At 41.0% G+C, this 14,590-nt stretch overlaps 1 protein-coding gene across 1 annotated transcript in view; it reads right to left on the reverse strand.

Annotated features, from left to right (window-relative positions):
• Positions 1-14,096, reverse strand: part of LOC126610306 (receptor-like protein kinase FERONIA) — a 42,084-nt gene extending 27,988 nt beyond the window's left edge. Inside the window, exons 1-2 of the mRNA XM_050278328.1 lie at positions 13,734-14,096; positions 7,329-7,569 (exon numbers count right to left, since the gene is read on the reverse strand). Of these exons, the coding sequence (XP_050134285.1) occupies positions 7,329-7,569; positions 13,734-14,067 (575 nt within the window). The 5' untranslated portion in view covers positions 14,068-14,096. The remainder of the gene's footprint in view (positions 1-7,328; positions 7,570-13,733) is intronic.
• Between the last annotated feature and the right edge of the window lie 494 nt (positions 14,097-14,590).

A 14,590-nucleotide genomic window follows, 5' to 3' on the forward strand; every position in this document is an offset into this window, starting at 1 on the left:
GTATCAGAGTAGGACGGTCAGGGATCATTCTTGGTGGAGCTATCTTGAGTCGTGAGGAGTTTGGTACTCTGCAAGTTTGTTAGTCACGCTTGATCGGTATAGTCGAAGTCTTGTCGGCACGATGGGTGACCTTCAAGTAGTTGGAGAAATCAAGAAGCTCAACAACAAAAACTACAATACGTGGGCAACATGTATGGAGTCTTACTTACAAGGTCAGGACCTTTGGGAGGTTGTCGGTGGTGGTGAGGTTACACAACCGGCGGTAGAAGATGCCAATGGCATCTTGCGAAAGTGGAAAATTAAAGCAGGCAAAACGATGTTTGCTTTAAAGACTACAATTGAAGAAGAAATGTTGGAGCACATCCGGGATGCCAAAACGCCAAAGGAAGCATGCGACACTTTTGTTACACTATTTTCAAAGAAGAATGATACAAGGCTGCAACTTCTAGAGAACTAGCTGCTATCGATGGCGCAACGCGACATGATGATTGCCCAGTACTTTCACAAGGTGAAGTCGATATGCCGCGAAATTTCAGAGTTAGATCCAACAGCACCTATTGGGGAAACCAGGATGAAAAGAATAATTATCCATGGTTTGAGACCCGAATATCGAGGGTTTGTTGTCGCTATACAGGGATGGCCGACACAACCATCGCTTGTTGAGTTTGAAAATTTGCTTGCAGGTCAAGAAGCTATGGCCAAGCAAGTGGGAGGAGTCTCGCTGAAGGGTGAAGAGGAAGCGCTCTACACCAGCAAAAGCAAAGGCACTTTCAAGCGGTACACTGGTAGTGGATCTAAAAATGATGGAGACAAGGTGAAAAGTCACCAAGGAAATGGAGGCTCTCGTCCAGGGAGAGCTTCGAAGAATCGCGGTAATAGTAGAAAGTTTGATGGTGAGTGTTACAACTGTGGGAAGATGGGCCACATGGCGAAAGATTGTTGGACCAAGAAAGAGCCTGTTGAAAGTAATACTGCTACTTCCAGTTCGAAGGAGAATAGTGAAGATGGTTGGGATGCTGAAGCATTATTCGCTACGGAGGAAAAAGAATTAGCCCTCACGGTAACAACACAAGAACGGATTGACTACAAAAATGATTGGATCGTAGATTCGGGCTGCTCAAATCATATGACGGGTGATAGTTGCAAAACCTATCTGAATACAATGGAGGTCGTGTGGTGGTGACAGCCGATAACTCAAGGTTACCGATAGCTCACATCGGTAAGACAATAGTTACGCCTCGATATAATTCTAACCAGGTGCCACTTTAAGATGTTTATCATGTCCTAGGAATGAAAAAAAAATTGCTATATGTGGCCTAATTGACATCATCAGGCCACTATGTCTTATTCGGTCCACAAGATGTGAAGATGTATCGTGACCTCAAAATCTCAGAAATACCAACAATGGAGGGGCGACGATTGGAGTCAGCTTACGTAATGTCAGCAGAATCTGCATATGTAGATAGGACAAGGAAAAATGAGAGACCTGATCTATGGCACATGCAGTTAGGTCACGTTAGCTATTCCAAGCTAAGTGTGATGGTGAAAAAGTCGATGCTTAAGGGGCTTCCTCAACTTGACGTGCGAACAGACACAGTATGTGCGGGATGCCAGTATGGTAAAGCACACCAATTGCCATATGAGGAATTGAAGTTTAAAGCAAAATAACCATTAGAGTTAGTTCACTCTGATGTGTTCGGACCAGTTAAGCAACCGTCAATTAGTGGTATGCGGTACATGGTGACATTCATTGATGACTTCTCAAGGTATGTGTGGGTTTTCTTTATGAAAGAAAAATCTGACACATTCTCAAAGTTTAAAGAGTTCAGAGAGTCAACCGAAGGAGAAGTGGGAAAGAAGATCTGTTACATGCGCACAGATAATGGAAGAGAATATAGCTCAAGTGAGTTCTCTCAATACCTAAGGGAATGCCGAATACGTCATCAATACACGTGTGCCAACACACCGCAACAAAATGGTGTAGCTGAGAGAAAGAACCGACATCTTGCAGAAGTTTGTCGAAGTATGCTACATGCAAAGAATGTACCAGGAAGGTTTTGGGCTGAAGCAATGAGGACTGCAGCCTTTGTGATCAACAGACTTCCTCAACCGAGGTTAGAATTTGTCTCACCCTTTGAAAAACTGTAGGATATGAAACCTACAGTTAGTTACTTTGGAGTATTTGGCTGTGTATGTTATGTATTTGTTCCTGATCATTTACGGAGCAAGTGTGACAAGAAAGTTGTTAGATGTATCTTTGTGGGATACGACAACCAAAGAAAGGGGTGGAAATGTTGCGATCCAACAAGTGGAAGATGTTACACTTCACGAGATGTGGTGTTTGATGAAGCGTCTTCTTGGTGGTCCTCAGAGAAGGATGTGCTACCAGACTCCAGAGAGTTTGGAGAAAAGCTGCAACAGAAGATGATGGAGGATACTATCCAATTCCAACCAAGTTCAGATGAATCAGGAGATCCAAATGGCGATGATGTCGAACAAATAGTGGCTTAGAATCCTTGGCGAACTGGCGTGTATCAACAACAAAACGAAGAAGGTGGGCCTAGTGAAACGGAAAAATCAACTCCACAATCTCAACTCCGAAGGTCAACAAGAACACGAAGGATACGCCAATGCAGCCATAATTGAAGAAGCAACAGAGCCTGAGACGTTCGAAGAAGCATCACATAGTTCTGAGTGGATGGCAGCTATGAAAGAAGAGATCGATGCACTTCAGCAAAATCAGACTTGGGATATCGTGCCAAAGCCAAGAAATGTGAAACCCATATCATGCAAGTGGGTTTACAAGATAAAGTGTCGTCCAGATGGGTCAATCGAGAGGTACAAGGCACGATTGGTAGCTCGTGGTTTCTCTCAACAGTACGGACTAGACTATGATGAAACGTTTAGTCCAGTGGCAAAACTTACAACAGTATGAGTCCTACTTGGACTTGCAGCCAACAAAGACTGGAATCTATGGCAGATGGATGTGAAGAATGCTTTTCTTCATGGAGAGCTGGATCGGGAGATCTACATGATCCAACCAATGTGATTTCAGAGCCAAGATCATCCTGAATATGTGTGTAAACTGCGGAAAGCACTCTACGGATTGAAACAAGCACCCAGGGCGTGGTATGGTAAGATTGCTGAATTTCTAACACAAAGTGGTTATTCAGTAACACCTACAGATTCCAGCTTGTTTGTCAAAGCCAATGAAGGAAAGCTAGCTATCGTGTTAGTGTATGTGGATGACTTAATCATAACCGGTGATGATGAGGTAGAAATTCTTCGGACGAAGGAAAATTTATCAGTCCGTTTCCAGATGAAGGAACTTGGTCAACTCAAGCACTTCCTTGGTCTAGAGGTTGATCGCACACAAGAAGGAATATTTCTCTGTCAACAGAAGTATGCCAAAGATTTGTAGAAGAGGTTCAGAATGCTCGAATGCAAGTTGATTTCGATGCCGATGGAGCCAAATGCCAAAATGTGTGCATATGAAGGAAAATATTTGGAAGATGCGACGATGTATCGACAATTGGTAGGTAGTCTGATCTACTTAACCTTGACTCGACCTGACATTTCTTATGCAGTTGGTGTGATGAGTCGGTACATGTAAAATCCAAAGAAGCCTCACTTGGAAGCAGTTCGATGAATACTGAGATATGTGAAGAGTACGGTTGAATATGGTCTTTTCTACAAGAAAGGTGAAGATTGCAAGTTAGTTGGTTACTGTGATGCTGACTATGCAGGAGATCACGACACCAGGAGATCAACAACTGGGTATGTGTTTAAGCTTGGTTCCGGAACAATTTCTTGGTGTAGCAAGAGACAGTCGACGGTCTCATTATCAACCACTGAAGCTGAGAATAGAGCAGCAACAATGGCAGCTCAAGAGAATGCATGGCTAGTACAATTGACGAGTGATCTACATCAACCAGTAGATTATCCAGTACCATTGTACTGTGATAACCAATCGGCAATTCGCTTGGCGGAAAATCCAGTCTTTCATGCAAGAACTAAACATGTGGAGGTACACTATCATTTCATTAGAGAGAAGGTCTTGCAAGAAGAGATTGAGTGAGACAAATCAATACAGATGAACAAGTTGCGGACTTGTTCACTAAAGGTTTGAGTACTGGCAAGTTTGAAAAGTTTCGTCGTCAACTCAGCATGGAGAAAAGAATGAGCTGGTGTTGAGGGGGAGTGTTAAAAGAGCCCAACCCCAGCCCATTCCACACAAATCCAAGCACCAAAGTCGATGCAGCAGGCAGACATGTCAATATGCTAGATAATTCTAGCATTATCTTATTAAGTCGGTGGATGTGTGTATAATCATGTGCTAGAAAGCTCTAGCAGCTTGTACAATTGTGTGGCTGCCATGCAAAGCCCAAAGGTGATGGGCAATTGTAGTCGTCAAACACCGTGTGATGTTGTGAAAGCAATCAACCAACAAGAAAGAAGTAATCAAGCAAGCAAGCAACCAAGTGTGAGTGAGAAGTAAAAGTAGTCTTGTGAGGAGTGTGAGTGATCTAGAGTTTGTCTCTAGAAAGTGAGTGAGTGTCATTGCTTCTAAAGTGTGTCTTTGTGTCCTTTTAAGTGTTGTAATATTTTGTGTGTGTAATACAAGTAATTTGTTTACTTGTGTACTCTAAGTTTTTTCTCAACATTCCCCTTTATTTTGGAATTGGATAAAATGTTTTGAAAATTTTGACAGGAACGTAGTCTCGTGTTGGTTACAAGTGGTATAACATTGTACTCTTGCAAAATGATGATTTACTGGTTATATCAGTAGTAACTTCTGTTGCGTTTAACAGGAAAATTCTCTTGTCCGTAAGTTGTAATGGAGCATATTCCAGCCAAATTGGGGATCGTATGAAACTATTTTTGTAAGCACTTTTGTTGACAAGTGCTTTTATTGAAAATACACAAGGTAGATTATATTCACACACTCTAATTTACTTCTCCCATATCCTTTTAATTTTTTAATATTTTTCTATCAAGTGTTAATGGTGTGTAGAATATATTAAAAAATTAAAAAGGTGTGCGAGAAGTAATTTGTGGTGTGTGAATATAATTTCTCTTACTAAAATCAGTGTGTTTCTTGGAAAAAGGGTTGGGAGTGCTTTTTGGAGAAGCACTTGGCATGTGCTTGTTTAGAAAACGCTTCTATCTAGAAGCACTTTTAAGTTTCTCCCGCAATTGTGTAGTCGTAAGTGCAGTTTGTTTGTAGAAATAGTTCTGCAATATAAAGCAATGGCAGGCACTGCAAGTGATTCAACATTCAATTGGGTTCAAACACAATAGATAAGAAAAAAACATACTCGTATCATTGTCAGGCATACCCATAGCCCTTAAGTCTTAGGTCTAGCTAGATTACTCCTAATGTTGCTCATCATCTTCCATTCGGATCGTTGATCTCTGAGAAGATCGTCTCAGATATGCACTGAACGGATTCATTAGTAGCGCAACCTGGCACGCTAGCAAAGGCATCCTCGTTGTTCCTTTCACCGCAGTTCTGATGTTGTTGCAATGCAAACTCAAGCCCCCTCACAACGTCGTTCATTGACGGCCTTTCCATCCCACTGTCATTGATGCAACTCATAGCAATTTCCACATACTTGTTCAAACACTCGGTTTCAATCTTACCCATCATGTTCGGATCGATGATTTGATCAAGTTCCCCGTCGCGATAACAACTCTTGGTCCACTCAGCCAAGTTCCTCGTCTCCGCTGTATGCACCACAGCTGGTCTTGCGCACAGTACTTCACACAACACTACACCGAATGAGTACACATCGGACTTCACCGTCAGTTGTTGACGTCGGTAATATTCTGGGTCTAGATACCCGAAACTACCTTTCACGGCCGTGCTGATGTGGGTCTTGGACATGGTGGCCTTGCCCACTTTCGACAATCCGAAATCCGAAACCTTGGCCACCCATTTCTCATCCAATAAAATGTTTGTGCTCTTCACATCACGGTGGATGATAGTGCCCTGCGCATCGCTGTGAAGGTAGCTCAAGCCTCGCGCGGCGCCAATGCAAATTTGGAGCCGTTGTCCCCAGGAGAGAGGTGGGTTGTCAGTGTGGTAGAGGTGATCAGCGAGGGTCCCACGTGCCATGTAATCATACACCAAAATCATCTCATTTTTATCAGTACAATACCCAATGAGAGACACCAAATAACGGTGTCTAAGTTGTGAGAGCAGCTCGATTTCCGTCTTGAACTCGCGGGCTCCTTGCGATGACTCGGGTTTCAGCCGTTTGATAGCAACGGGAGTGGCCCCGCCGTCGATATGCCCTTTGTACACGTGACCGAAGCCGCCTACACCAACAATGAAACTCTGGCTGAAGTTTTGGGTGGCGGCTTTGATCTCCGCCAGTGAAAAGTAACGACACAAATGTGTGGGTAAAGATGATGACCCATCTGAGGCAGTGCCCTTGACTTTCCGCCGCCGCCTAAAAACCAAGAACCCAAGGACAGAGAGTCCAAGTATTCCGCAAGCTACACCGACAACCGTGGCAAGCAAAGGAGTTCTTGATCTGGTGCTAGGTTTTGATGGTGTCCCCTTTGCTGGGGCTATAGGAGGTCGGTCAGGGCTTGGTCCAGCGAGATTCCGATTTGCACTGAGTTTGAACATTTCGAGTCCGTTCAAGATTACCTCTTTGTACCCATGCAAAAAATCCGCTTCCAGTGCAAGAAAGAGATTGACTTTCTTCGACATGAACACAACGTAGTCTCTGTACACTGGTATTCCATTTCCACCAGTCCACTTGATTATATCCGCCATTTTCTCAGCGGATTGATTGGCGATGTAGATGTTAAATACCCGGTCTCCGGGCATCGTAACATAAGCATCAAACTCACAAAAATGAAGCCTAACCAAGTAAGCAAACATTGAATCCACAGGGAATTCCCAGGTGAGAATATTGTACCCGTCGATGTCGCTGTTGCTGTCGTTGCTTAGTAAACTTAAATCGATTGAGCGGCCGGTTTGGTAAACTTCTTCCGGAGCAGAGTACTCTGGTATTTTAGAAAAGTTTAGCTGAATGCTATTGTTTCGCGGAAAATTACTAAGCCTTAAATCGTCGAAGTAGTTGTACTCGTCTCTCAAACCATCCCACTTGCGGTGCATAGCAGCTGGGTCCTGATCGGGATTGAGCTGCGTTCCACCGATATTGATTCGGTACACCATCTCCAGAGCAGTTTTGTCGTCGATGCGAATCGTCTTTTCACTGCCTACATAAGCAACCCCATCCGGGCTCTGGGGTGAAGTGTAGTAAAGATATGGGGGCATGGAGTTAATTTCAATCCCATTGATAAACGCGTAGGCATCTGGGCTTGCTTTGCTTGGAGTGAACGTGATATTCAAATTCTGTCCTGCCTCAGCGTGGAGGCAGAACTCTTTGTATATGGTATCCGAGCCAGAAGCATCAGCCGTGACTGAAGCGTTGAAGTCGTGGAGAAGGGTAAAGCCACCGGCTTTGACTGAGAAGAGGGCTTGGGATCGGTTGAAGTTGGGGGCGTATGAAGCTGGGTAGAAATACAAGCGGATGAACTTTGGGCCGGAATGTAAGATTAGTTTAATACATAACTGATTCACTAAAACCAAATAACCACTAACCTGTAGAAACCATGTCGGCTAGAATGCGATCGAGATAGGCTTCTTCTGCAACTCGTCAATCTCAGAATGCAATGGCTCAATACTATGGGGCGTGAGGCTCTTTTATTGCGTGTCAATTGAGAGTGCAGGGACCCTATATTTATACCTTATGCAATGGTGTTCAACTAGGAGACTTCCCATAATGTTAGTCCTAATTGAACTCAACCTTATCATGCAATCCCAAGTATCCATATCAGATAATATAACAGTAGTATAGTTTATCAGGATTGTTTAGCTACATTCCTTATCGTACACACCTTTTGGTAGCTTACAAACAAAGTCATACTCGAACTCTATAACCTCAAACCTTAGATACATGTATTAACAAGTGTGCAGCTCTCATGAGACTTATATTCTCCCACTAGAGCCAACACTTGTTAATCATAGTAATACTGAAGAGAGATTATACTTAAGTGGCCATGAGTTTAGAGTTGAACATAAACCTGAAAATCCAGTTTCTGTCATTGCAGAGTATTCATAAAGAACTATAAGGAATTATATGCTCATCTCCAGAACAGCATCCCCATAATCACTTCATGAAACCATACCATACATGAAACTCCAACAAGACATGGAAATATGTAAATGTGACTGTACATATATATTTAAACACATTTGACATGTGGTCCTCCTTATGACTACCAACGTAGGCTTTCTTCATGCTTCATAAGAAACCTCAATGGTTGTTAATCTTTAAACAATAACTCAGATTGATATTCATGTATTAAAACATATCATTATAACTAATGCTGTATGCTTTAAGGGAACTTTGAACAACCAACAGCAACATCTTTATTAGTTATAAATATAACCTTATTCTCAATGCATAAATCTAAACATGCTAAATTAGAACTTAACAAATTGAACAAACACGACTCCCACTATTCCACAGCTTCAAAACCTGCTAGCACACCCATTTTAGCAACATGCCCTTTGAACACTGCAGCTGGCACCGGCTTATTCAAAGGATCTGCAATCATAGAACCAGTTGCCAAGTAATCAATCTTAACAAGTCCTGCCATTACCTTTTCTCGAGCAATGAGATATTTAATCTCCAAATTCCTTGTTGCAGTTGACCTTTTGTTGTTCTTAGAGAAAAAGATGGCTGCATTGTTATCACAGAATATCTGAATAGGCATTTGAATTGAGTCTACCACTCTCAATCCTGTAATAAAATTTTTCATCCACATTGCCTGATTGACTGTTTCACAACATGACAAGTACTCAGCAACCATAGTTGAGGCTGCAACTATATCTTGTTTAGAACTTTTCCACGACACAGCTCCTCCTGCCATAGTGAAGACAAAACCCGAAGTTGATTTTAAATCATCAGGACATCCTGCAAAGTCAGCATCACTATAACCTTCCAAAACCAAACGTTTACTTTTCTTGTAAATGAGCATGTGAGATTTAGTTCTTTGAAGGTATCTCATAACCCTTTTCCCTGCATTCCAATGTGCTTCTCCAGGGTTGGACTGAAATCTCCCTAGAACACTAATGGTAAATGCAAGGTCAGGCCTTGTACAGACCTGAACATACATCAAACTTCCCACTAATGAAGCATATGGTTTGTCCTTCATGTTCTCCCTTTCAATCTCGTTTCTTGGACTTTGTTCTTTGCTCAGTTTATCACCCTTCGAAATTGGCATTTCTGTGGTTCCACATGATGCCATATTGAATCTTTTTAACACTTTGTCTATGTACCCTTTCTGCGATAGTCCCAGAAGTCCTCTCTCTCTATCTCTTTTGATTTCAATTCCCAAGACATACGAAGCTTCACCCAAATCTTTCATTTCAAACTTGTACTGCAAGAAAGACTTAGTTTCATCCAATAGGCTAGAACAATTTGCTGCTAAAAGAATATCATCCACATAGAGCACTAATATGATATAAGTGCTCCCACTGACTTTCAAATATATACAAGCATCAGATGGATTTTCTGTAAACCCATGCTCCTTAACAACATGATGAAACTTCAAATACCACTGCCTAGATGCCTGTTTTAAACCGTAAATTGATTTATTCAGTTTACATACCATATTTTCTTTCCCTTCTTCTTTGAAGCCCTCAGGTTGTACCATATAAATATCCTCCTCTAATTCACCATTTAAGAAGGCTGTTTTTACATCCATTTGATGTAAAAACAAATCATAGTGTGCTACCATTGCCATGATGACTCTGAATGCATCTTTAGTAGACACTGGACTAAATGTTTCTTTGTAGTCAATGCCCTCTTTCTGTGTAAAACCCTTGGCAACAAGCCTTGCTTTGTGTCTTTCCACATTTCCATTTGAGTCTCTTTTGGTTTTAAAAACCCATTTACAACCTATGGGTTTTATTCCTTCTTTTAACTCTACCAAGCTCCAAACTTTGTTTTCCTCCATCGAGGACAACTCACTCCTCATTGCATCCATCCACTTATCTGCATGAATGTTTGAGGTTGCTTCTTTGTAACTCCCAGGATCATTAAACTGTGACATATTAAAGTCTAATTCTGCCATATATACAAAATCTGAACTTAAAGTGGATTTTCTTACCCTACTCGATTTCCTCACAAGCGGTGCAACCTCACTAATACCCATACCATCGTGTCGGTGTTCATTGCCATTCACCTCAACCATCTCCACGTGCTCTCCATAAACATTTGCATGCTGCTCTAGTCGGTGCTCCAGTCGGTGCTCTTGACGGTGCTCTTGTCGGTGCTCTTGTCGGTTCACATGGCTGCCATTTGCAGCTGCATTTTCCACGTGCCCTTCCTCATTATCTTCATGTTGTTCATCATTTAATAATGCCTCAATTTCATTACCATTCACTAGTGCGTGGTTGCTGCCATGTTGAATTAAATAATCATCATTTCCCATGCTATGGTCCACGTGATTTGGAAGTTCAACCACTGACTTGGGTACAGTTTGTTGTTGGTCATATTCAGCCCATATATCTCCTTGTTCTTCAAAAACAAATTCTTCTGTCCTCGAACAGTTTTCAGCATCCATCCCTAGTTCCATAAATATTGCTTTGCCAGTCTCAACAATTTTCATGTCATGATTGGGACAATAAAACCTAAAACCTTTAGACCTCTCAGCATATCCCACGAAATAACAAGAGAGTGTCTTAGGATCAAGCTTCTTGCCATTAGGGTTGTAAACCTTAGCTTCAGCCTTGCATCCCCAGATATGTAAATGATTAAGGCTAGGTCGCCTACCTGTCCACAATTCAAAAGGTGTATTCACAACTGCTTTGGATGGCACTCTGTTAATAATGTAGTTAGCAGTCTTGACTGCTTCTCCCCACAAAAAATTTGGCAAGTTCACCTTGCACATCATGCTTCTAACCATGTCCATAAGGGTTCTGTTTCTTCTCTCCGAGACTCCATTCTGCTCAGGTGTACCAGGAGTGGTATACTGTGCTACAATGCCATGATCTTGAAGATACAATGCAAATGGTCCTGGTTGCCTGCCAGTTTGACTCTGCTTACCATAGTACTCACCTCCTCTATCAGACCTAACCACTTTGATCTTCCTTTCCAATTGGTTTTCAGTTTCAGTTTTAAAAATTTTAAAGACTTCAAGAGCTTTTGACTTCTCAGGGATTAAATATATAAAACAGAAACGTGAAAAATCATCTATAAATGTTATAAAGTACTTGTTTCCATCGATTGTTTTTGTAGGAAAGGGGGCACAAATATCTGTATGAATGATCTCTAAAAGTTGTTTGCTTCTAGTCGATCCTTCTTTTCTTGAATTAGTCATTTTTCCCTTGATGCATTCTATACAAAGTTCGAAATCATTAAAATTCAAGGGTGGTAAAATTTCACTTTTGATCAAAAGTTCCATTCTCGGTTTTGAAACATGTCCGAGTCTTTTATGCCAAAGATGGGATGACTGTTGTGGTTTTTCATGATTCTTTTCAACATTAAAAATCACGTTTTCAACTCTTAATTTGAACTGAAACATCCCGTCACATATAGAACCAGTGCCAATGTGAGAAGAATTGTAAAAGATGTTGAAGCCAATTTTATTTAATGTAAAATAATAACCTAGCAAAACAAGTTTTGAAACCGATACTAATTTCCTCCTCATGGAAGGTACATAAGCAACATTTTCCAAATCCAAATGAAAACCAAATTCTAACTTAAGTCTAACAGTTCCTAAGGCTTTGACTTCAACCCTTCTTCCATTGCCCACCAAGACCTTCACTTCATCTTTATTTGGTGTTCTCCTTATTGTGAAGTCCTGCAATGAATTCGTAACATGAATAGAAGAGCCAGAGTCAAGCCACCATGCATTACTAGGTATGTCAACTGAATTAGACTCAAAACAAACGAAAACATTTTTACCTTTTTTCACTTCTTGCTTGGCAAGCCAAGCTTTGTATTTTGGACAATTTTTCTTCATGTGGCCTGCCTTTTTGCAGAAAAAACATTTGAAAATACTTGGTTTGTTAGGTTTAAAAACTTTCTTAGAGGAGGAAGCACTTCTGGTAGCATCTTTTCTGACAGTATCATGGTTACCATGCTTGGGGTTTTGGTTGTAGCTTTGGACATAATTCACTGATTCAGCCCTTTCTTTCTTAATTCTGACTTCCTCACCCACACATATGGAAATCAATTCATTGATGTCCCACTTAGCTTGCAGTGCATTATATGAGACTTTTAACTGAGTGTAACTTTCAGGTAGAGAATTCATAACTACATGAACCAAAAAGGTCTCAGAAATTGGTACCTCAAGCATCTTCAATTTTCCAGCAATGTCCACCACTTTGAGAATATATTCCCGAACACTTTCAACTCCATCATATCTAATAGTGGTGAGAGAATTCATCAGGTTACCTGTCTCGGTCTTCTCGGACTCCTTGTATTTTTCTTCAATGGATTTCATAAGATCCTTGGCTTTGGATGTTTCTGGGAAACCCCCGCGCACAACATCAGTCATGGTCCTTCTGATAATCATGAGAGAGATTCTGTTTGCTTTCTGCCATTTCTCATGCTTAGACCTTTGACTTGCTGTGCATCCTTCATCGGGCAGCAGTGGTTCATCACTCCTTAGTGCCAAATCCATATCCATCACCCCAAGAACAATCTCAAGGTCTTGCTTCCACTTCTTATAATTCATTCCAGTCAGTGGCTCAATGGTATTGAGATTCATGGAGCTTGGATTGACACCTTTAAAACCGCAATATGCAAAGAAATTAAACTTTAGTCCCATATCCATATGTCACAGTTTCAACATCTTTGAATGTTAAAATTTATGAACAATTTTCTTTATCACAATGCCAACATATCCCATGAACGAACCTGACTTTGATCATGACTATAAACCTTTGTGGTTTTGTGGTCATGTCGGTGCTCATTCATGGTTTTAATGAAGCATTCTGCCACTTAGAATTTGATATATAAACAACGGATCATCTTTAGATGATTAGTGTTTACATATCAAACTCTAGTGCAACTACTGATGTCCAAGTTTTTGAAGATATGCATTTGAACACAAACAGCTTTAGCTGATATATGCTTAATACATGAATTCCCTGATAACCTGTCATCAGTCCATAATCTGCAGTAAAAAATTGTTCTTGATGCTTTCATCTTAGGGTTAATTGGTATGTGAAAGCTCTGATACCAAATGTAAGATTAGTTTAATACATAACTGATTCACTAAAACCAAATAACCACTAACCTGTAGAAACCATGTCGGCTAGAATGCGATCGAGATAGGCTTCTTCTGCAACTCGTCAATCTCAGAATGCAATGGCTCAATACTATGGGGCGTGAGGCTCTTTTATTGCGTGTCAATTGAGAGTGCAGGGACCCTATATTTATACCTTATGCAATGGTGTTCAACTAGGAGACTTCCCATAATGTTAGTCCTAATTGAACTCAACCTTATCATGCAATCCCAAGTATCCATATCAGATAATATAACAGTAGTATAGTTTATCAGGATTGTTTAGCTACATTCCTTATCGTACACACCTTTTGGTAGCTTACAAACAAAGTCATACTCGAACTCTATAACCTCAAACCTTAGATACATGTATTAACAAGTGTGCAGCTCTCATGAGACTTACACGGAAGAGAGTGGAAATGTGTAGGTAAATTCAAAGCGGGAAAGCCTTGCTGTGCTGTAAGGCGCTTGGCCGGAAGAAGAGGGAGAAGGTGCTTCTTTGGATATGGATTTGTTACCAGCTGCTCCGAATGGAAAAAAAGATGTGTCAATATCTCCATTCCAATAGCGGGGGTATCGGCCGAGTTTGGTACCGGAAGAGCCACATTGAAGGGTGATTTGTTCAGACGGACGGTAGATTGGCGGCGAGTCCCCGGCCATGCACATGGTTATCATGTGGAAAAAAAGGGGAAGGAGAAGAGGAGTGAGAGTTTTATTAGGGTGTTTGCTGATGGGGTTCTTCATGATTGTAAGAAAGGAAAGAGATCCAACTGGAATTTGGAGTCTCTTGACGAAGCCGTTTACACTGCCTATCGCAATGTCTGTCTGTAAATGACCACTTTAATGTCCCTGAAGAATGACCCGGAGCAGTTTCCATACTTTTTCCTCCACGCACTCGACGACTTGACGTATTGTTGGTATAGGTCCAGCCCATGATGAAAGCACAAAGAAAGATTCATGCATACTCATGCATACGCTACCGAATTATAGCACATTACTAGTAAATTTTACCCGTTGTTGCGTGAGCAAAAATATAATTATCGATTATATTTTTAACATATACATAAGTAAAGACTAAGATAAACATTAAGTAGAAAATGGAGCAAATATTTTTACAAACTTGTCTAAGTTTATGTAACTTAGAGAAAAAGACATTGTCAAATGCCTTGTCATTGATATACAAAAATGGCTAGTCTAGTATTTCCCATCGACAGTCATCCCAGTGCTTCATTTGCATAATTACTTGAAAATAGAATATCCCATAAGA

This window comes from Malus sylvestris, chromosome 17 (genome assembly GCF_916048215.2).
Source record: "Malus sylvestris chromosome 17, drMalSylv7.2, whole genome shotgun sequence".
In the NCBI taxonomy this organism is placed as follows: domain Eukaryota; kingdom Viridiplantae; phylum Streptophyta; class Magnoliopsida; order Rosales; family Rosaceae; genus Malus; species Malus sylvestris.